Source organism: Cherax quadricarinatus, chromosome 6 (assembly GCF_038502225.1).
Source record: "Cherax quadricarinatus isolate ZL_2023a chromosome 6, ASM3850222v1, whole genome shotgun sequence".
Taxonomy (NCBI): domain Eukaryota; kingdom Metazoa; phylum Arthropoda; class Malacostraca; order Decapoda; family Parastacidae; genus Cherax; species Cherax quadricarinatus.
Window position 1 is genome coordinate 5062942 of NC_091297.1, and position 24739 is coordinate 5087680.

At 44.9% G+C, this 24739-nt stretch overlaps 1 protein-coding gene across 1 annotated transcript; it reads right to left on the reverse strand.

Annotated features, from left to right (window-relative positions):
- Positions 1 to 307: 307 nt before the first annotated feature.
- Positions 308 to 23121, reverse strand: LOC128692639 (subgroup A Rous sarcoma virus receptor pg950). Its single transcript, XM_053781873.2, has 4 exons — positions 23060 to 23121; positions 4043 to 4097; positions 1756 to 1877; positions 308 to 918 (listed from the first exon to the last, which is right to left on the reverse strand). Exons 2-4 carry the CDS (start codon positions 4095 to 4097, stop codon positions 829 to 831), a joined length of 267 nt encoding a protein of 88 aa, XP_053637848.1. The 5' UTR covers positions 23060 to 23121; the 3' UTR covers positions 308 to 828.
- Positions 23122 to 24739: the final 1618 nt, after the last annotated feature.

The window sequence follows — 24739 nt, forward strand, 5'->3', positions numbered from 1 at the left end:
CAGTTAGCACCTCAGCTACACACATGAACCAAGGGTATTTAAAAAAGTTATATTTACAATAAAAAAATGTATTACTATATTTGACACAAAGATGATGGACCTCACAGCGTTGCACTGTCGTTCCTTCTCCAGGAAGGAATTTGTGGCTAACAGAGTCAATACTTAGACAATTTTATACCCGGGAGAAGGCAGCACTTCTTGCATGTTTTGAAAACGTTGTGAGATGTATTGTAATATGACTGAGAGAGACAGCAAGAGCGCTGGAAAATTTAATGAACAGATCTGCAGTGATTATGTTGTGTGTATGTGTGTGTGTGTGTGTGTGTGTGTGTGTGTGTGTGTGTGTGTGTGTGTGTGTGTGTGTGTGTGTGTGTGTGTGTGTGTGTGTGTGTGTCTGCGCTCTATATACACATTTGCCGCTGCGGTAGTTAACGTAACTTTTGATTTTCCAACTAATACTTCTCTGGGGCTCAGTTGTGTTATGTTGACCTCGAGACGTAACCTCCTCCAGGACAGCATCCCTTGACAATATTACTGCTAATTGTACCACTAATCTCACCACACATTTAGACAATAGCATCATATTGCTTCCAGGAGCCATCAACTATAACGTTTCCTTAATAACTTCTTCTCCCACCTCATACAAGCCGCCCAACTTTTAACCATTCTTCACACTTCCTCTCAGTATCCCACGAGTCTAAATTTCTTTTGCGGTCTTTTCTCTTGTCCACAGACACCCACCCAACTCCAGCATCTCCACACACGCCCCTTCCGCACAAGTGACGCTCCACACTTCCCGCAGCATCACTGAGCTCCTCTTCAGGAAGGTTAATCACCGAACTCCAGAGGGAAGGTTGGTGCGTCGTCACGGAAAGCAACGGGTGGGGCTGCAGCTGCAGACACCTTCTTGCAGTTCACCTGATATGAGAAGGATGACCCGATAAGTTTAGTTGTCATGGGCTAGCATAAATTAAAAATATCTAAGGTTAACATTTTTCCCCGTTATTTGTTTTGGTTGGTTAATGTGTTTAAAGCCTATCGATTACACGAGGGTCATTAAAGCTACACCTAACATTTTCACCACACGACAAGAACAATTTAATCCTTTTAATCATATATAAACTAAAGGAAACATACCTGTCAGTATATATATAGTATTTTTCTATTCATAATTCACACACGAACTTTATAATTATATGCTTGATAAGACACAGTTGACTGATCTATCAACTCGGTAATTCTAACACTAAGACTTTTATAAATTATTAATTTTCTATTATTGTTCCATGTTGTTTTTTAACTCATTTTTCTAATATTTATTAGTTTACCTGACGTTACTTCATTGTATTAAATTATTAAGAGTACTTGGAATAATGTTCCTGGGGTGGCTGCAACTCCCTTTATTTCCATCCTCCTTCATGTCTCTTCTCTATCGTCCTATAAAACACATTCTTTTCCTATTCCATTCCTTATTTCTCCTTCTCAAACATTTTTTTTTATCCTCTCCCTTATGCCTCCCTCTCGTACTCAAGTCTCATTTCCAATTCCGCCCCCTTCTCCCGTACCCTTCTCTTCCTTTTAACCCATTCCTTGTCCCGTATTCCAACATTCATGTATTTTTTTCCTGTGTCCTCTTCCCGCACGTCCTCGCCTCCTCGTATGTCATTTCCTCCTCACATGTCCTCTACCAGATCCATCTCCTCCCATTCTTCTTCTCCCACTCTCTCGTCCTCCCAGGTTCTGTCCGTCACTCACCTCATCCTTGCCGTTGCCACAGTCGAAGTGGCCATCACAGACGAAGGAAGAAGGAATGCATTTGTCGCCACAGTTGAAATCATCTCCTATGCACTTGGTCTCCTGTGCAGTGCTCAATGTACCTGTGCACCAACACTCATTAATAATCAGTAATGATGATGATGATGATGATGATGATGATAATAATAATAATAATAATAATGATAATGATATTATTATTATTATTATTATTTTAATATTTCTCGAATATTTTTGAAATCTAAATTTATACATTTAAATTTTATTTTCGCAGGTTAGATCTTTCAGCAGTTTCAGTCTACTTTAACTGCACTAAACTACACTGCTCGTCATTCCTCAGCACACTGCTCGTCATTCCTCACCACACTGCTCGTCATTCCTCACCACACTGCTCGTCATTCCTCACCACACTGCTCGTCATTCCTCACCACACTGCTCGTCATTCCTCACCACACTGCTCGTCATTCCTCACCACACTGCTCGTCATTCCTCACCACACTGCTCGTCATTCCTCACCACACTGCTCGTCATTCCTCACCACACTGCTCGTCATTCCTCACCACACTGCTCGTCATTCCTCACCACACTGCTCGTCATTCCTCACCACGCTGCTCGTCATTCCTCACCACGCTGCTCGTCATTCCTCACCACGCTGCTCGTCATTCCTCACCACACTGCTCGTCATTCCTCACCACACTGCTCGTCATTCCTCACCACACTGCTCGTCATTCCTCACCACACTGCTCGTCATTCCTCACCACACTGCTCGTCATTCCTCACCACACTGCTCGTCATTCCTCACCACACTGCTCGTCATTCCTCACCACACTGCTCGTCATTCCTCACCACACTGCTCGTCATTCCTCACCACACTGCTCGTTATTCCTCACCACACTGCTCGTCATTCCTCACCACACTGCTCGTCATTCCTCACCACACTGCTCGTCATTCCTCACCACACTGCTCGTCATTCCTCACCACACTGCTCGTCATTCCTCACCACACTGCTCGTCATTCCTCACCACGCTGCTCGTCATTCCTCACCACGCTGCTCGTCATTCCTCACCACGCTGCTCGTCATTCCTCACCACACTGCTCGTCATTCCTCACCACACTGCTCGTCATTCCTCACCACGCTGCTCGTCATTCCTCACCACGCTGCTCGTCATTCCTCACCACGCTGCTCGTCATTCCTCACCACACTGCTCGTCATTCCTCACCACACTGCTCGTCATTCCTCACCACACTGCTCGTCATTCCTCACCACACTGCTCGTCATTCCTCACCACACTGCTCGTCATTCCTCACCACACTGCTCGTCATTCCTCACCACACTGCTCGTCATTCCTCACCACACTGCTCGTCATTCCTCACCACACTGCTCGTCATTCCTCACCACACTGCTCGTCATTCCTCACCACACTGCTCGTCATTCCTCACCACACTGCTCGTCATTCCTCACCACACTGCTCGTCATTCCTCACCACACTGCTCGTCATTCCTCACCACACTGCTCGTCATTCCTCACCACACTGCTCATCATTCCTCACCACACTGCTCGTCATTCCTCACCACACTGCTCGTCATTCCTCACCACACTGCTCGTCATTCCTCACCACACTGCTCGTCATTCCTCACCACACTGCTCGTCATTCCTCACCACACTGCTCGTCATTCCTCACCACACTGCTCGTCATTCCTCACCACGCTGCTCGTCATTCCTCACCACACTGCTCGTCATTCCTCACCACACTGCTCGTCATTCCTCACCACACTGCTCGTCATTCCTCACCACACTGCTCGTCATTCCTCACCACACTGCTCGTCATTCCTCACCACGCTGCTCGTCATTCCTCACCACACTGCTCGTCATTCCTCACCACACTGCTCGTCATTCCTCACCACACTGCTCGTCATTCCTCACCACACTGCTCGTCATTCCTCACCACACTGCTCGTCATTCCTCACCACACTGCTCGTCATTCCTCACCACGCTGCTCGTCATTCCTCACCACACTGCTCGTCATTCCTCACCACACTGCTCGTCATTCCTCACCACACTGCTCGTCATTCCTGTCTTTCTGTCCCCTCCATGGTCTCTAAGTCTGCTTTTACTTACCTCCCATCTTCTCTTACTTCTTCTACCTCCTTCCCACCTATCTACATTTCCTTCTACCTCCCTCCCAACTCTCTACCTTTCCTTCTACCTCCCTCCCACCTCTCTACCTTTCCTTCTACCTGCCAGCGTCTACGTGCGGCAGCAACTCACCAGCACAAGCCAGCACCAGGACACACAGGATGGTACAGGTGGTCATAATGGTCATCTGTTGGGAAGAAACAATGCATATGAATACACGTAATAGAATTTTGAATATTCAAAAATATAATCTAACGAAATTAAATATATAAAAGCCTGCATATATATATATATATATATATATATATATATATATATATATATATATATATATATATATATATATATATATATATATATATATATATATGATACCAGGATCTCACAAAATTGTTTAGCTTTGTTCTCCCTGGTAATTCCCCTCTTTTTTTGCACGTAAAAATTACCTGCACGCTCTTTTCAAGTGCGTGTTTTATAAGAACATAAGAACGAAGGAACACTGCAGAAGGCCTACTGGCCCATGCGAGGCAGGTCCAAGTCTCCTACCGGCTTAAGCCAATGCACCCAACCTAGTCAGGTCAGGTCACATTGACTTAAGGGAGGAACACGGCAACCGACCTGGTAGCACAAGCTATCAGGTCCAACTCACACCCACCCACATCCACTCATGTATTTATCCAACCTATTTTTAAAGCTACACAACGTTGTGGCCTCTATAACTGTACTCGGGAGTTTGTTCCACTCATCCACAACTCTATTACCAAACCAGTACTTTCCTATATCCTTCCTGAATCTGAATTTTTCCAACTTAAAACCATTGCTGCGAGTCCTGTCTAGGCTAGATATTTTCAGCACACTATTTACATCCCCTTTATTTATTCCTGTCTTCCATTTATACACCTCAATCATATCCCCCCTAATTCTACGTCTTTCTAGAGAGTGCAGATTCAGGGCCCTTAGTCTATCCTCATAGAGAAGGTTTCTGATACATGGGATCAACTTTGTCATCCTCCTTTGTACATTTTCCAGAGAATTTATATCCATCCTGTAATACGGTGTTACAAGACAGGTGCGTGTGTCTCAGAATTGTCTTGTCCAAAACTGGTTTCATAATATCATTAAATTATATGTATGTAGGAATGCAACTTATGTCGTAGAGTTCTACACATTGCAATAGCAAGTGTGTTGCAGAAGGCCTCAGGAGAATGATTAATGGGTGAAGATTTGTGCAATGATGCTAGCCGGGAAATGTACCGTTGTTGTGTTGTTGCACCAATGTTCTACTTAATATAGTCTCTCATGTTGAAGGATGCAACATTTTCATTTATCGTGTTACTTTTCTAAATCATTTGTCACCGTCTCTCAAGTTACTGAGGCTCATCTTAAGTGCCTTTGTTCAATGGTTGCCCAAACCTCTGAATATTGTTTCATGGGAACACGTTGAGGAAGACAGTATTAACAAACTGAAATAAAGATACAAATGCTTTTGATTTTTTATTATGAGACGCTTGGCTTATTTTGAATTTTCTCAGCCCAACGTAAAGAGTAAAAAAAAAAATAAAAAAATAAATATATATATATATATATATATATATATATATATATATATATATATATATATATATATATATATATATATATATATATATATATATATATATATATAGGAAAGTTCCAAATGTTCCATTTGTGCCATTATTCCACTATAACCAGGGTGTCAGAATGCGCAAAACCATTCAAAACTTGACCCTATCTTTTACAGGGCTTAGTTACGACGTCTCTATTATACTTATCTAATTCTTTAATCTACTTCAAACTAGATTAAAGTTGTCATATGCACTCTGCCTCCTCCGTCACACTTCTTAGTCTTGGCCTTCTTCAGTAGTTAGGTCATCTTGGATTTACTACTTCTTGCGTCTTTCCTGAGCTAAGTATCTATGTGGAGTCTGGTATGGCATCACTTATATTCAGGTGTTATCTTGTTTTTTTATCTACATTACTAAATTCGTGAAAAAATTTAAAATATACTCACACTAACTTGTAATTTGCATAGTTATTCTGAAAAATGGACTAAACTATCCAAACATTTCGGTGTATGTAATGTATGTATTTTTATACGTCGATCCAGATACGGTTTGCAAGTTATGTCCGTCCATCACTCCGCGGATCTTACACACAGACTTTCGCTGTACGGTTTTACACGTCTTTAAAGTTGCACTCAAAACGATGAACACCATCCTGGTGCTGAACGTTTCGTCCAGGACCATGCTAAATGTCATAATATATTTGAAAAAGTTCGGTCCTAGACGTAACTTCGCAATAAAGATTTCACCGTAAACTAAATATCTTTCCCACTTCCTGTCGTCTGAACACCTTCCATGCACTAACAGCATCGTGCATTACAAGTACCGATATACACTGATCTTTTTTACCCGCACTGATACTGGTTTCAAAGCTATTTTTTTTTATATAGATAGTGGCGAGATTTCTATCTCCTTTCGCTAAATGTTGTAGGTAATACAAACGTCACTGAGACGTATGTTTAATGTGACTTTCTTTTATATAGATAGTGGCGAGATTTCTATCTCCTTTCGCTAAATGTTGTAGGTAATACAAACGTCACTGAGACGTATGTTTAATGTGACTTTCTTTTATATAGATAGTGGCGAGATTTCTATCTCCTTTCGCTAAATGTTGTAGGTAATACAAACGTCACTGAGACGTATGTTTAATGTGACTTTCTTTATACACAAATAATCCGCACATAGAAGAGGGGAGCTTACGATGATGTTCTGTATTCTTGAATTCATTTCCGGTCATTGAAATATGCAATGCTCGCTTTCCAATGCTCATTAAATTACAGGAATAGCTCAATAAATTACATACTACTAGGTGTGTGCTGCTGCGTATGTAGTCGTGTATATGTGTGCTGTTGCGTACCTAGTCGTGTGTGTGCTGCTGGGTGCAGAGTCACGCATATTCAGTTGAGAGATGGTTGACTTTGTTACTAAACCTGCTATCTCTGAAGCGCACATTTCCAGCCATCTTGTACTTGCATTCAATTATTTTCCAACTCTGACACATCCCTTGCAACAAAAGCGGCTAAGCTAGTCGACTCACAACAAGCAAAAGTGATTAAGCCGTTTGTTTTGGTATGTACCTCACGAGGGCACCACACGCGTGACTGGCAGGTGGTGGTGTTGGCACGCTAGTGCCAACACCAGACTAAACATACACATGAGTTTCTAACAGAGTGCCTCCCTATCCATACCTCTTGCTCATTCTGGCACAGTGCCGCTCTCCACGCGCGCTGCACCGCATTATGGCTGATTGCAAGCTTTTTTTCATGCAACGTCAACCTTTTTTTTCATACACATCAATCATTCCACATTCCACTGAGGTCTGTCTAAATTCTCCTGGAGTCTGACGTTGATGCTGGCCTCCGTCATCCGACAATCTGACAATGGTAAGTGCCTTGATCTTCCGGGAATTTGTCTATTCTCGCAATAATATTTTAAAACGCTTGTGAAGCGTTCGTATCGTAGATAAAATTTTATAAATCAGTTGAAATAACTTTTGCAACTGAATCATTTTCACCCTTTAGTGTCATAATCATATTGACTTTTTGTTCATTCACTGCTTTATCCCGTCGTCCCTCCCCCCCACTCTCTCTCTCTCTCTCTCTCTCTCTCTCTCTCTCTCTCTCTCTCTCTCTCTCTCTCTCTCTCTCTCTCTCTCTGAGACAAGTCGCTGCTCAACGCCCCACAACCTCACAAGGTCGAAGAGCAAAAAACAACTAATAAGAATCACAATCACCAGGAAGCTGACAATAAGTCCAGCTTCCAGCACGAAACAGAGAGAGAGGGGGAGAGAGAGGGGAGGAAGAGAGAGAAAGAGAGAGAGACAGAGAGATTGAGAGAGAGAGAGAGAGAGAGAGAGAGAGAGAGAGAGAGAGAGAGAGAGAGAGAGAGAGAGAGAGAGAGAGAGAGAGAGAGAATATTTTTACACCAAAGACTTGCAAGGATTTAACCTGGAGTTTCCCTGGATAGGGTTTCGGGGGTCAACGCCCCCTCGGCTCGGTCTGAGACCAGGCTGTTACTGTTGGCCGCACGCAAACTGACGTACGAACCACAGCCCGGTTGGTCAGGTACTGACTTTAGAGGCCTGTCCAGTGCCTTCTTGAAGACAGCCAGGGGTCTATTGGTAATCCCCCTTATGTATGCTGGGAGGCAGTCTTGGGCCCCTGACACTTACTGTGTTGTCTCTCAGTGTACTCGTGGCGCCCCTGCTTTTCAAAGGGAAAATATTGCACCTCCTGCCGAGTCTTTTGCTTTCATAGGGAGTGATTTTCGTGTGCAAGTTTGGTACTAATCCCTCTAGGATTTTCCAAGTGTATATTATCATGTAGCTTTCTCGCCTGCGCCCCAGGGAATACACCCCTCAGGGAAGGTTCCTTGATGTTGGTGAGGGGCTCTTGATTTAGGGAATTGGATCTGTGCTCCAGTTCCCCGAATTAAGCCTGAATGCCTTCCACATCCCCCCCAGGCGCTGTATAATCCTACGGGTTTAGAGCTTCCCCTTGATTATAATAATAATCCAGGGAATACAGATCAACGGTCTTCAATCGTTCCCAGTAATTTTGGTGCCTTATCGTACATATGTGTGCCGTGAAAGTTCTTTGTACACTCTCCAGGTCAGCAATTTCGCCTGCCTTGAAGGGGGCCGTTAGTGTACAGCAGTATTTCCTGACGCGGGTCTTGGTCATATGATGACCGGCCCGGGCAGGAGCTTTTGGTCATCTGACAGAGGCCTCTCGCTGGCTTACCGGTCCACCCGTTTAAAAAATAACAGAATTAGCAGCAGCTACAACTTACGGCGTCATTCATAGACTCATCTGTCTCCCTGTGTTGCCAAATTTCCATTGACTTAATTATTACTTCTTAACGATAGAAGAAAGTATTTTGGTAAGAATGAAATTAATTAAATAGTTACATATATTATTTAACGCTCGGTAATGACTATGTCATCGTACCCCCCAAAAAAGGGTATATTAGCTATAACATTTCTTAGATATAGATATTTCTCATACGTCTGGCATCAGCTTGTGTTTACACCCTTCACCTATTTTTTTCTGAAATCCTTCGTTTTTTCTTTCTCTCTAATTGTTTGTCGCCGGGCTAGAAACTGTCCTCTGGCCCCGTTGATACTAGGAAATTGATCGAAAGAAATATGTCTACTATCTTTCTCCTTGGATTGAACCCGACTGCCTCCTGTTCCTCAGGTGCTTTATGGCCCTAACGGGTTTAGCACTTCCCCAGATGTCCTAATGATTGTTGTCTTCACCTCTCGCTTACAGCTGCTGTTAAATTCCTGTTATTTAAACACTCGGTCTTCAGCGGTATTTAACTTCGGTATTCAAACTCATATTTAACTATAATATTTAATAATGAGTTTCAGTTAGCATCGTTCAAGGTGTGAACGATGCTAACTGAAACTCAACACTTCAAGTTTTTAAATTTTCGTCATTTAAAGTGAGGAATTTAATTTATATATTTAAATTAACCTTTAAACTCTGTTGCTGACTGGTGGTCAGGCATTTTTCCTGCACTTGTTTACGAATGTTATGTGAAGGTACCGCGTTATGTGGTGTTATTGTGCGTTATGTGGTGTTATTGTGTTACATGGTGTTGTTACATGGTGTTGTGTTACATGGTGTTGTGTTACATGGTGTTATTGTGTCTTATATGGAGTTCAATCCCCACCCGTACCATGGTTTATTTTTGAGACTCTCTGATCGCGGGTTCTAACCCCACCCGTGGTATGGTTTGTTTGCAATCGTGTCATTACGATTTCGTGAGTCATGGTTCATTTGTTTTTTTGTGTTATTTCTATGGTGTTTCTGTGTGCGCAATTTGGAGTTAACATGATATGCGAGGTTCACTAAGAATTCAGAATGACGAACACAGTGGTTGTATCAGTTCAAGACAGAGATTATTTGAAGGTATTCCCATCAGAGACAGTAGAAGACGAGTTTATCATCCTAGATGATGATATTTGCCAGCGCAGTATTGATGAATCTGAAGCATAGGCAGGAGGAAGATGATCTCTTGCCTGCTGCAGTGTTCCTTCCTCCTTCAGCGAGTGTGACTTGGACCTGCCTAGCAATCTTAATTCTTAGTCATAATGTTTGAGGTCAGTGAGGTCATTAAGTCTCGCAGAAGGTGGTCAGGATAGCACCTATAAAGTATCACTTGCTTGTAGACCAGTAGGCCTGTTGTCGTGCTCCTTCTTATGTTCTTATATGAAGTGTAGCAATACACATCGTCATCACCGTGGGCAGGATAAGTAAGTCATTCCAAGAATTGGGCCTCAGGGTAGCAGAAGGCATCATCTATACTAAGATTCAAATTCATCAAAACTACGGTGATGAATACTTTCCTCTAGGCTGAGGGACTGATTACCTCGTCTTCTACCGTCACCAGTTTCAACACCATCATCTAGGCTGAGGGACTGATCACTTCGTTTTCTATCGTCTTCGGTTTCAAAACCTTCAAATAACCTCTGCATGAACTGACAAAGCCACTGACTGGCTTTGGTGTCCCTCATGTCTTATTCATCATCTTGTCGGTACCATAAGAATTCAAAGTACTGATGACTTGGTCGTAGGATGGTGAGTGAGAGAGAGAGAGAGAGAGAGAGAGAGAGAGAGAATCACTACTCTAATAATAATGAAAGCCAGTACTGTTGCAGCATCATTGTTTCTTTTCCCAGTATTGCTGCCACAACACGACTTAGAGTGGAGAGTGTGGTGGCGTAGTGTGGAGTTGATGTTGTGGTCGTGTGGACACCAAGCTTCCTTTGTTGGGTTCTCCCCCTCCTTGAAGGACGAGGTACACAGTTAAATCTAGTTTGAGTCGGTAGCTAACAGGACACTGCTTAGTAATCTATAATTACAATAGCCGTGTCTAGTACTTGCATCGTTTTATGTTCTTGTCTGACAGCAATTCCCTTAGCAGGGATGGAGGGAGGGGGAGGGGGGTGTTAAGACAACTGTAGTATATGGAGAGAGCCTTAGGATTGTCGTAACTTACAGATCTTGCTTGATAAGACTTGAGTTTTTGTTTTTCCAACTGAGCGTTGGTATAGTATTCCCGATATATAGCTTCTATTTAGACCATGATTTAACTTATTTTCTAACCTTCGCATAAATTCGTATATTCCTCTGTGCTTCTCTGACCTCTACTGCTATTTCTTCTATATTATTTCTAGTTATGCTGCTAACATAACTTACTAATATTATCTATGGTTCCTGCACTATCACTGCTAACTGTGCTGCTATCACCACTATTACTAGTTATGCTTCTAGCACCACTATTACTAGCTGTGCTGCTAGCATCATTGCTAGCTTTGCTGCTAGCACCATTACTCGATATGCTACTAGCACTATTACTAGATATGCTGCTAGTACCACTTTTACTAGATATGCTGCTAGCCCTATTATTAGCTATGCTGCTACCACCACTATTATTAGATATGCTGCTAGCACCACTATTAATAGCTATGTTTCTAGCACCACTATTACTTACTATGTAGCTAGCACTAGTTTTAGGACTAATCTACGGCGGCTTCGAGCCTCACCCGTTCATTAACTAGCAATAGTACTAGCATCACTAGTAAGCATTTAAATGGTATATAAGGACTCATAGTCCCTACAAAATCTGAACACCATTACCGGCATTTCCACGAGTTGGTCCCCATGACACCATCACTGTTGTCACCACTGTCATTTCCTCCATCATGTCTCCAAGACACCACCACTTTTGTCACCACTGTCATTTCCTCCATCATGTCTCCAAGACACCATCACTGTTGTCACCACTGTCATTTCCTCCATCATGTCTCTAAGATACCATTCACGAATATCTCGCTCATAGGAGAGGGAAGCTTATGATGACCTTTCCGTCTAGACCTGACCGATTACAAATTACGCAAGACATCATCACTAACTTCACCATTGTCATTTATTACATTACTAGAAGTTAACCTCGTAATTTCGACTTTAAGAACAGAAAAACATATAAGGAGACCTCAGATAGGTCTAGTGGCACATGCTTGGCAGGTCTTTCTCAAACCCTTGTCACCTCAACACATCTGTTTCAGACCCTCACTCGTGCCTCAGCTTCCACCACACTTTCAACACTCTGACATTTAAGTGACCCAGTCTAGCTTCACTTCCCTTGTTTACGCCTCTCACGTCCCACACAAAAGAGTTTATATTAAGTTTTAAGGGTGATAATAAGCTTCCTCTCATCTTTTGATGAATGCACAAAAAACGGGCGTTCATTTTGGTTCCCGTTGAAGCTATTTGTTGGTAAAGTTCCAGTAAGAAGAACGCTATTTTATGTAATTGGTTTTCTATATCCAACAGAATTTTCTTTTGGGAAGTATTTTACATAAACAGAAACTTCTAGGTTGAGGTGAAGGAAACTGATGGGCAGAACATCAGTACATCTTTCGTTCAGCAGGGGTTTCCAACCTTGTTTATGTCCCGCAACCCTGGGAAATGTTGGATTAATATTGTACCCTCTACAGAAGTAATAACACATAGAGTTAATCTTCTATATGTGTTCAGGTCAGGAAAGTGTTTTGTAAAATAAACGGAATTGGGCTTTTCATTAGGACTCTTCGTCGTAACACCCCTCCCCCCCCTCCCCCCCAGAAGTGACATCTCGCACCCCCCTCCGGAGATGCTTTATATTTAAAGATAATACAGAAAACTTGCTGAAGCATGTGCTGGAAATCCACACAAGCGCACTTGTATTACATAAACCGTTGTCGGCCATCTAAGAGGCGGGTCCAGCAACGGAGACTTGACTTGTGAAGCTGCAGATAGTGGAGTACACACACACACACACACACACACACACACACACACACACACACACACACACACACACACACAAAACGATACACCTGTAAGTTAATTATCAGGAATTATTCAGCCTCAGGGTGATCAGGAAGCTGAATAACCTGGACGAAGAAGCTGGGAAGACTAACTCTCTCTCTCTTTCTCTCTCTCTCTCTCTCTCTCTCTCTCTCTCTCTCTCTCTATATATATATATATATATATATATATATATATATATATATATATATATATATATATATATATATATATATATATATATCTTTAAGAACAGGTATAACAGGGCCCAAGAGGCTAGGAGTGAATCAGGCAACGCCAAGTTAAGTGATGGGACCAAGAACTGAGACTCGACCCCTTGTAGCCACAAACGGGTAACTAAACACAGAAGAGAAAGAGAAAGGGGATGATAAAATATGCATCGTGAATATAACGGGAAAGCTTCTATAAGCAACACTATTTCCGGGTCACCAGTGAGAGGGAAGTGTGAAGGTGAGTGATGGAGGGAAGTGTGAAGGTGAGTGATGGAGGGAAGTGTGAAGGTGAGTGATGGAGGGAAGTGTGAAGGTGAGTGATGGAGGGAAGTGTGAAGGTGAGTGATGGAGGGAAGTGTGAAGGTGAGTGATGGAGGGAAGTGTGAAGGTGAGTGATGGAGGGAAGTGTGAAGGTGAGTGATGGAGGGAAGTGTGATGGTGAGTGATGGAGGGAAGTGTGAAGGTGAGTGATGGAGGGAAGTGTGATGGTGAGTGATGGAGGGAAGTGTGAAGGAGAGTGATGGAGGGAAGTGTGAAGGTGAGTGATGGAGGGAAGTGTGAAGGTGAGTGATGGAGGGAAGTGTGATGGTGAGTGATGGAGGGAAGTGTGAAGGAGAGTGATGGAGGGAAGTGTGATGGTGAGTGATGGAGGGAAGTGTGAAGGAGAGTGATGGAGGGAAGTGTGAAGGTGAGTGATGGAGGGAAGTGTGAAGGTGAGTGATGGAGGGAAGTGTGAAGGTGAGTGATGGAGGGAAGTGTGAAGGTGAGTGATGGAGGGAAGTGTGAAGGTGAGTGATGGAGGGAAGTGTGAAGGTGAGTGATGGAGGGAAGTGTGAAGGTGAGTGATGGAGGGAAGTGTGAAGGTGAGTGATGGAGGGAAGTGTGAAGGAGAGTGATGGAGGGAAGTGTGAAGGAGAGTGATGGAGGGAAGTGTGAAGGAGAGTGATGGAGGGAAGTGTGAAGGAGAGTGATGGAGGGAAGTGTGAAGGTGAGTGATGGAGGGAAGTGTGAAGGTGAGTGATGGAGGGAAGTGTGAAGGTGAGTGATGGAGGGAAGTGTGAAAGTGAGTGATGGAAGGAAGTGTGAAGGCGAGTAATGGACGGCAGTGTGAAGGTGAGTGATGGAGGGAAGTGTGAAGGTGAGTGATGGAGGGAAGTGTGAAGGTGAGTGATGGAGGGAAGTGTGAAGGTGAGTGATGGAGGGAAGTGTGAAGGTGAGTGATGGAGGGAAGTGTGAAAGTGAGTGATGGAAGGAAGTGTGAAGGCGAGTAATGGACGGCAGTGTGAAGGTGAGTGATGGAGGGAAGTGTGAAGTTGAGTGATGGACGGAAGTGTGAAGGTGAGTGATGGAGGGAAGTGTGAAGGTGAGTGATGGACGGCAGTGTGAAGGTGAGTGATGGGGGAAGTGTGAAGGAGAGTGATGGACGGAAGTGTGAAGGTGAGTGATGGAGGGAAGTGTGAAGGTGAGTATGGAGGGAAGTGTGAAGGTGAGTGATGGAGGGAAGTGTGAAGGTGAGTGATGGACGGAAGTGTGAAGGTGAGTGATGGAGGGAAGTGTGAAGGTGAGTGATGGACGGCAGTGTGAAGGTGAGTGATGGGGGAAGTGTGAAGGAGAGTGATGGACGGAAGTGTGAAGGTGAGTGATGGAGAGTAGTGTGAAGGTGAGTGATGGAGGGAAGTGTGAAGGTGAGTGATGGACGGAAGTGTGAAGGTGAGTGATGGAGGGAAGTGTGAAGGCGAATGATGGACGGAAGTGTGAAGGTGAGTGATGGAGGGAAGTGTGAAGTTGAGTGATGGACGGAAGTGTGAAGGTGAGTGATGGAGGGAAGTGTGAAGTTGAGTGATGGACGGAAGTGTGAAGGTGAGTGATGGAGGGAAGTGTGAAGGTGAGTGATGGAGGGAAGTGTGAAGGTGAGTGATGGAGGGAAGTGTGAAGGTGAGTGATGGAGGGAAGTGTGAAGGTGAGTGATGGAGGGAAGTGTGAAGGTGAGTGATGGAGGGAAGTGTGAAGGTGAGTGATGGAGGGAAGTGTGAAGGTGAGTGATGGACGGAAGTGTGAAGGTGAGTGATGGAGGGAAGTGTGAAGGCGAATGATGGACGGAAGTGTGAAGGTGAGTGATGGAGGGAAGTGTGAAGTTGAGTGATGGACGGAAGTGTGAAGGTGAGTGATGGAGGGAAGTGTGAAGTTGAGTGATGGACGGAAGTGTGAAGGTGAGTGATGGAGGGAAGTGTGAAGGTGAGTGATGGAGGGAAGTGTGAAGGTGAGTGATGGAGGGAAGTGTGAAGGTGAGTGATGGAGGGAAGTGTGAAGGTGAGTGATGGAGGGAAGTGTGAAGGTGAGTGATGGAGGGAAGTGTGAAGGTGAGTGATGGAGGGAAGTGTGAAGGTGAGTGATGGAGGGGAGTGTGAAGGTGAGTGATCGAGGGAAGTGTGAAGGTGAGTGATGGAGGGAAGTGTGAAGGAAAAGCGAAGGAGAGTGATGGAGAATGTGTGTGTGTGTGTGTGTGTGTGTGTGTGAGAGAGAGAGAGAGAGAGAGAGAGAGAGAGAGAGAGAGAGAGAGAGAGAGAGAGAGAGAGAGAGAGAGAGAGAGAGAGAGAGAGAGAGAGAGAGAGAGAGAGAGAGAGAGAAAGAGACTTAGAAAGCGAATGAGAGAGAGAAGATGATTAAGAGTGAGGGAAGATGACAGAGTGACAGGGAAGATGACTGAGAGTGAGAGGGAAGATGACTGAGAGTGAGAGGGAAAATGACAGTGAGAGGGGAAAATGACTGAAAGCGAGTGGGAAAATGACTGAGAGGGAAGATGACTGAGAGTGAGAGGGAAAATGACTGAAAGTGAGAGGGAAAATGACTGAAAGTGAGAGGGAAGATGACTGAGGAAAAAACAAAAATGCACAGGGGACTGAACCGAGGTGCTCCGAGTAGCAGGTCCTACACTGAATACATACAAACACAATTCTGTTATGGTTTAGAAGCAATACACTCAGCACACCACAACACTGCTGACCTTCACAATACACTCAGTACCCCACAACACTGCTGACCTTCACAATACACTCAGCACCCCACAACACTGCTGACCTTCACAATACACTCAGCACACCACAACACTGCTGACCTTCACAATACACTCAGTACCCCACAACACTGCTGACCTTCACAATACACTCAGCACACCACAACACTGCTGACCTTCACAATACACTCAGTACCCCACAACACTGCTGACCTTCACAATACACTCAGCACCCCACAACACTGCTGACCTTCACAATACACTCAGCACACCACAACACTGCTGACCTTCACAATACACTCAGCACCCCACAACACTGCTGACCTTCACAATACACTCAGCACACCACAACACTGCTGACCTTCACAATACACTCAGCACCCCACAACACTGCTGACCTTCACAATACACTCAGCACACCACAACACTGCTGACCTTCACAATACACTCAGCACCCCACAACACTGCTGACCTTCACAATACACTCAGCACACCACAACACTGCTGACCTTCACAATACACTCAGCACCCCACAACACTGCTGACCTTCACAATACACTCAGCACACCACAACACTGCTGACCTTCACAATACACTCAGCACCCCACAACACTGCTGACCTTCACAATACACTCAGCACACCACAACACTGCTGACCTTCACAATACACTCAGCACCCCACAACACTGCTGACCTTCACAATACACTCAGCACACCACAACACTGCTGACCTTCACAATACACTCAGCACCCCACAACACTGCTGACCTTCACAATACACTCAGCACACCACAACACTGCTGACCTTCACAATACACTCAGCACCCCACAACACTGCTGACCTTCACAATACACTCAGCACACCACAACACTGCTGACCTTCACAATACACTCAGCACCCCACAACACTGCTGACCTTCACAATACACTCAGCACACCACAACACTGCTGACCTTCACAATACACTCAGCACCCCACAACACTGCTGACCTTCACAATACACTCAGCACACCACAACACTGCTGACCTTCACAATACACTCAGCACACCACAACACTGCTGACCTTCACAATACACTCAGCACACCACAACACTGCTGACCTTCACAATACACTCAGCACACCACAACACTGCTGACCTTCACAATACACTCAGCACACCACAACACTGCTGACCTTCACAATACACTCAGCACCCCACAACACTGCTGACCTTCACAATACACTCAGCACACCACAACACTGCTGACCTTCACAATACACTCAGCACCCCACAACACTGCTGACCTTCACAATACACTCAGCACACCACAACACTGCTGACCTTCACAATACACTCAGCACCCCACAACACTGCTGACCTTCACAATACACTCAGCACACCACAACACTGCTGACCTTCACAATACACTCAGCACACCACAACACTGCTGACCTTCACAATACACTCAGCACACCACAACACTGCTGACCTTCACAATACACTCAGCACACCACAACACTGCTGACCTTCACAATACACTCAGCACACCACAACACTGCTGACCTTCACAATACACTCAGCACACCACAACACTGCTGACCTTCACAATACACTCAGCACACCACAACACTGCTGACCTTCACAATACACTCAGCACACCACAACACTGCTGACCTTCACAATACACTCAGCACACCACAACACTGCTGACCTTCACAATACACTCAGCACACCACAACACTGCTGACCTTCACAATACACTCAGCACCCCACAACACTGCTGACCTTCACAATACACTCAGCACACCACAACACTGCTGACCTTCACAATACACTCAGCACACCACAACACTGCTGACCTTCACAATACACTCAGCACACCACAACACTGCTGACCTTCACAATACACTCAGCACACCACAACACTGCTGACCTTCACAATACACTCAGCACACCACAACACTGCTGACCTTCACAATACACTCAGCACACCACAACACTGCTGACCTTCACAATACACTCAGCACACCACAACACTGCTGACCTTCACAATACACTCAGCACCCCACAACACTGCTGACCTTCACAATACACTCAGCACACCACAACACTGCTGACCTTCACAATACACTCAGCACCCCACAACACTGCTGACCTTCACAATACACTCAGCACACCACAACACTGCTGACCTTCACAATACACTCAGCACCCCACAACACTGCTGACCTTCACAATACACTCAGCACACCACAACACTGCTGACCTTCACAATACACTCAGCACCCCACAACACTGCTGACCTTCACAATACACTCAGCACACCACAACACTGCTGACCTTCACAATACACTCAGCACCCCACAACACTGCTGACCTTCACAATACACTCAGCACACCACAACACTGCTGACCTTCACAATACACTCAGCACCCCACAACACTGCTGACCTTCACAATACACTCAGCACACCACAACACTGCTGACCTTCACAATACACTCAGCACCCCACAACACTGCTGACCTTCACAATACACTCAGCACACCACAACACTGCTGACCTTCACAATACACTCAGCACCCCACAACACTGCTGACCTTCACAATACACTCAGCACCCCACAACACTGCTGACCTTCACAATACACTCAGCACACCACAACACTGCTGACCTTCACAATACACTCAGCACCCCACAACACTGCTGACCTTCACAATACACTCAGCACACCACAACACTGCTGACCTTCACAATACACTCAGCACCCCACAACACTGCTGACCTTCACAATACACTCAGCACACCACAACACTGCTGACCTTCACAATACACTCAGCACCCCACAACACTGCTGACCTTCACAATACACTCAGCACACCACAACACTGCTGACCTTCACAATACACTCAGCACCCCACAACACTGCTGACCTTCACAATACACTCAGCACACCACAACACTGCTGACCTTCACAATACACTCAGCACCCCACAACACTGCTGACCTTCACAATACACTCAGCACCCCACAACACTGCTGACCTTCACAATACACTCAGCACCCCACAACACTGCTGACCTTCACAATACACTCAGCACCCCACAACACTGCTGACCTTCACAATACACTCAGCACACCACAACACTGCTGACCTTCACAATACACTCAGCACCCCACAACACTGCTGACCTTCACAATACACTCAGCACACCACAACACTGCTGACCTTCACAATACACTCAGCACCCCACAACACTGCTGACCTTCACAATACACTCAGCACACCACAACACTGCTGACCTTCACAATACACTCAGCACCCCACAACACTGCTGACCTTCACAATACACTCAGCACACCACAACACTGCTGACCTTCACAATACACTCAGCACACCACAACACTGCTGACCTTCACAATACACTCAGCACACCACAACACTGCTGACCTTCACAATACACTCAGCACACCACAACACTGCTGACCTTCACAATACACTCAGCACACCACAACACTGCTGACCTTCACAATACACTCAGCACACCACAACACTGCTGACCTTCACAATACACTCAGCACACCACAACACTGCTGACCTTCACAATACACTCAGCACACCACAACACTGCTGACCTTCACAATACACTCAGCACACCACAACACTGCTGACCTTCACAATACACTCAGCACACCACAACACTGCTGACCTTCACAATACACTCAGCACACCACAACACTGCTGACCTTCACAATACACTCAGCACACCACAACACTGCTGACCTTCACAATACACTCAGCACACCACAACACTGCTGACCTTCACAATACACTCAGCACACCACAACACTGCTGACCTTCACAATACACTCAGCACACCACAACACTGCTGACCTTCACAATACACTCAGCACACCACAACACTGCTGACCTTCACAATACACTCAGCACACCACAACACTGCTGACCTTCACAATACACTCAGCACACCACAACACTGCTGACCTTCACAATACACTCAGCACACCACAACACTGCTGACCTTCACAATACACTCAGCACACCACAACACTGCTGACCTTCACAATACACTCAGCACACCACAACACTGCTGACCTTCACAATACACTCAGCACCCCACAACACTGCTGACCTTCACAATACACTCAGCACACCACAACACTGCTGACCTTCACAATACACTCAGCACCCCACAACACTGCTGACCTTCACAATACACTCAGCACACCACAACACTGCTGACCTTCACAATACACTCAGCACACCACAACACTGCTGACCTTCACAATACACTCAGCACACCACAACACTGCTGACCTTCACAATACACTCAGCACACCACAACACTGCTGACCTTCACAATACACTCAGCACACCACAACACTGCTGACCTTCACAATACACTCAGCACACCACAACACTGCTGACCTTCACAATACACTCAGCACACCACAACACTGCTGACCTTCACAATACACTCAGCACACCACAACACTGCTGACCTTCACAATACACTCAGCACACCACAACACTGCTGACCTTCACAATACACTCAGCACACCACAACACTGCTGACCTTCACAATACACTCAGCACACCACAACACTGCTGACCTTCACAATACACTCAGCACACCACAACACTGCTGACCTTCACAATACACTCAGCACACCACAACACTGCTGACCTTCACAATACACTCAGCACACCACAACACTGCTGACCTTCACAATACACTCAGCACACCACAACACTGCTGACCTTCACAATACACTCAGCACACCACAACACTGCTGACCTTCACAATACACTCAGCACACCACAACACTGCTGACCTTCACAATACACTCAGCACACCACAACACTGCTGACCTTCACAATACACTCAGTACCCCACAACACTGCTGACCTTCACAATACACTCAGCACACCACAACACTGCTGACCTTCACAATACACTCAGTACCCCACAACACTGCTGACCTTCACAATACACTCACTGCTGACCTTCACAATACACCACACAACACTGCTGACCTTCACAATACACTCAGCACACCACAACACTGCTGACCTTCACAATACACTCAGCACACCACAACACTGCTGACCTTCACAATACACTCAGCACACCACAACACTGCTGACCTTCACAATACACTCAGCACACCACAACACTGCTGACCTTCACAATACACTCAGCACACCACAACACTGCTGACCTTCACAATACACTCAGCACACCACAACACTGCTGACCTTCACAATACACTCAGCACACCACAACACTGCTGACCTTCACAATACACTCAGCACCCCACAACACTGCTGACCTTCACAATACACTCAGCACACCACAACACTGCTGACCTTCACAATACACTCAGTACCCCACAACACTGCTGACCTTCACAATACACTCAGCACCCCACAACACTGCTGACCTTCACAATACACTCAGCACACCACAACACTGCTGACCTTCACAATACACTCAGCACCCCACAACACTGCTGACCTTCACAATACACTCAGCACACCACAACACTGCTGACCTTCACAATACACTCAGTACCCCACAACACTGCTGACCTTCACAATACACTCAGTACCCCACAACACTGCTGACCTTCACAATACACTCAGCACACCACAACACTGCTGACCTTCACAATACACTCAGCACACCACAACACTGCTGACCTTCACAATACACTCAGCACCCCACAACACTGCTGACCTTCACAATACACTCAGCACACCACAACACTGCTGACCTTCACAATACACTCAGTACCCCACAACACTGCTGACCTTCACAATACACTCAGTACCCCACAACACTGCTGACCTTCACAATACACTCAGCACACCACAACACTGCTGACCTTCACAATACACTCAGCACACCACAACACTGCTGACCTTCACAATACACTCAGCACACCACAACACTGCTGACCTTCACAATACACTCAGCACACCACAACACTGCTGACCTTCACAATACACTCAGCACACCACAACACTGCTGACCTTCACAATACACTCAGCACACCACAACACTGCTGACCTTCACCAGTATAAACAAATGTCCCAATAAATTGTGACTCTACTGAACACTTGTTGGCTGCTGCACTTCCTTTAAAGTGTCACTCTAGTGAGCACATGTTTGGGGGAGGAGGAGAGTGCACTTTCCACTGTCAACACTTTCACGAACACTCATGTCGGGTAAAAGATGTTCTCATTTAATTATATATATATATATATATATATATATATATATATATATATATATATATATATATATATATATATATATATATATATAATAGAAAAAGCCGCTGGTGGGCGAGACGTCTTGAAAATAAAGACATCCAGGTGTTGCACACGTGTCATCAACCTGTCGATGCATCAGCTATTATTGCAATGATGTTAAGAGAAGCTAGACCAGTGTTTTTCTAAGTGATGTTTACTGTCGTCTGTGTTTGTCTCGCCTCTCCAATATCCTCAACATTATCATTTCTTTTATAAGTCTTAGCTGAGGATTGACAACTAAACCAGTGACGAGATGTTGGAGCTCCGGTCGTCCCCCCTCACCACCAGGCTAAATAAATATATATATCCTCTAAGTTGAATAGGAGGGCTCATCCTTGACTGAATAAAGGGTTAGGCTAGATGAAAGTTTTACCTCATGATGACCCACCATGAAAGTTTCCAGGACGGATCAGCAAGTGAAGGATGAAACAATTCTATTTCCGGAAATCGCTCAGCGTTGTGTTCTAGGTCAATTGTAACACCTACACACTTCTGGCAAGACAGCTACTGAATAAATGATGGTGAATGTTTTTGTCTTTTTTCAGGGGAGGTAAAGGGTTATCCTACATAGGTTGGAGAGGCATAGACTTTATAGTCAGGTTACCTAAGCAGAGATACAAGACGATGCACAAACTCACTTTCTAGTATTGTATAATAAGATGGAGGACGCTGAAAGTGAAGACTTCGTGACAAACTCACACCAGACTGCAACACAGCCTCCAGAACCTCCTCATTTATAAGGTAATGTTGTCCGGCAGCGCTGGACGAATTGCCAGCTCTCACTTGCTTTCTACAGACGTACGTTGAGTCATGCACCAATGGTTTTTTGGCTCATATTCCCTCTGATTGGTACATATCATATTAAATTATAAAATCTAGATAGAATTCATTAATGTGATGCGTAATTACCGGTTCAAAATTCGGTGTCAGGCATACTTGGAAGACTTTAAATCCGTCCAATGGGTGGCTTTGTATTGTATGACATCACTGGTCTAAGTGAACATTGGGTAACCATTGGTCCTCACTCTCCATGACATCATCATTCTCAGCAGTGGTTGGTTCAGCTACAAGATGACGTCTAGCTTACCTTCCACGTATATAACAATTAATTTTATGTAAGTGAGGGATCGCCTAAGGGGACAGGGAAAGTAACCAGGCCCGTTCCAAGGAAAGGGAAAGCAGGTCTAATTCCTCGGATCAAAAGCCTTCACTCACCGGCGTCAAGGAATCTTCCTGGTGGAGGCTTCCACATGTACCTACGTCATCCCCTACATTTACATCCTAAGCCACAACCTATCGACAAGACTAATTAAGTACTTGAAGGCTTTTGCGGGAATAATTTAAGACATGCTTAATGGCAGCTTATTAGGGCAGGTTTCAGGTGTCAGTCCAGCCACTTAACTGACCCGGGTATGGAGAACTTAACCTGTGAAGAGTCCGGTTACTAAAGACGAGGTTACAAACAGACTTGGTACAGTTAAGCCATATATAATGACAGGGTGGCGACCAACTGATACTTAGTATCATGATGTTGCAAGATACTTGTGTGATATTCTGGTACTTCCCGGTGGTCGCTGGGTGCTGTTTGTGACCGTAGTGTGTGTGTGTGTGTGTGTGTGTGTGTGTGTGTGTGTGTGTGTGTGTGTGTGTGTGTGTGTGTGTGTGTGTGTGTGTTTGTGTGTATGGGACCGCAATACTTGTCTTGTTATGATTGCCTGTCTGCGATTACTTTATATATGTCTGTCATTAATGAAACTGCGGCTGGCCCAGATTCGATCCCGTGTCTCCTTGTCCAGCCCCGTGGGACGCCACACAACGTTCACGATTCTCTAACCAATACACCATCGACTCTACTGGTTAGAGCATCTTCAACGTTGTGTGGCTTCTCACTGGGATATATATATATATATATATATATATATAAACAAAGGCTATTAACAGTGAAGAGTTGAATAGATATTTCAATGTTATTAAGTTCAAACTTCAACTTTCGAATATATAAAACTCAACTCCAACAATCTAAGGTCATAATAAAGTTGGTAGAATTACCGACAATATGTAAAGTAAAAGGACACAAGTGCAACTAATGTGACATTTATTGTGGCAACGTTTCTCTCTCCAGGAGCTTTATCAAGCCATTACAAACAATACATGGACACAGAGGGTATATAAAGGCTCAGAGTGAGGTGAATACTAGTGAGGTACCATTTCGATGTCCAACCTATTTTTATGTTACCCAAGTAATAGCTTTTATATCCTTTTACTCATGTACGAATTAATTGCTTTTGTCACTACCACTACTACTACTACTACTACCA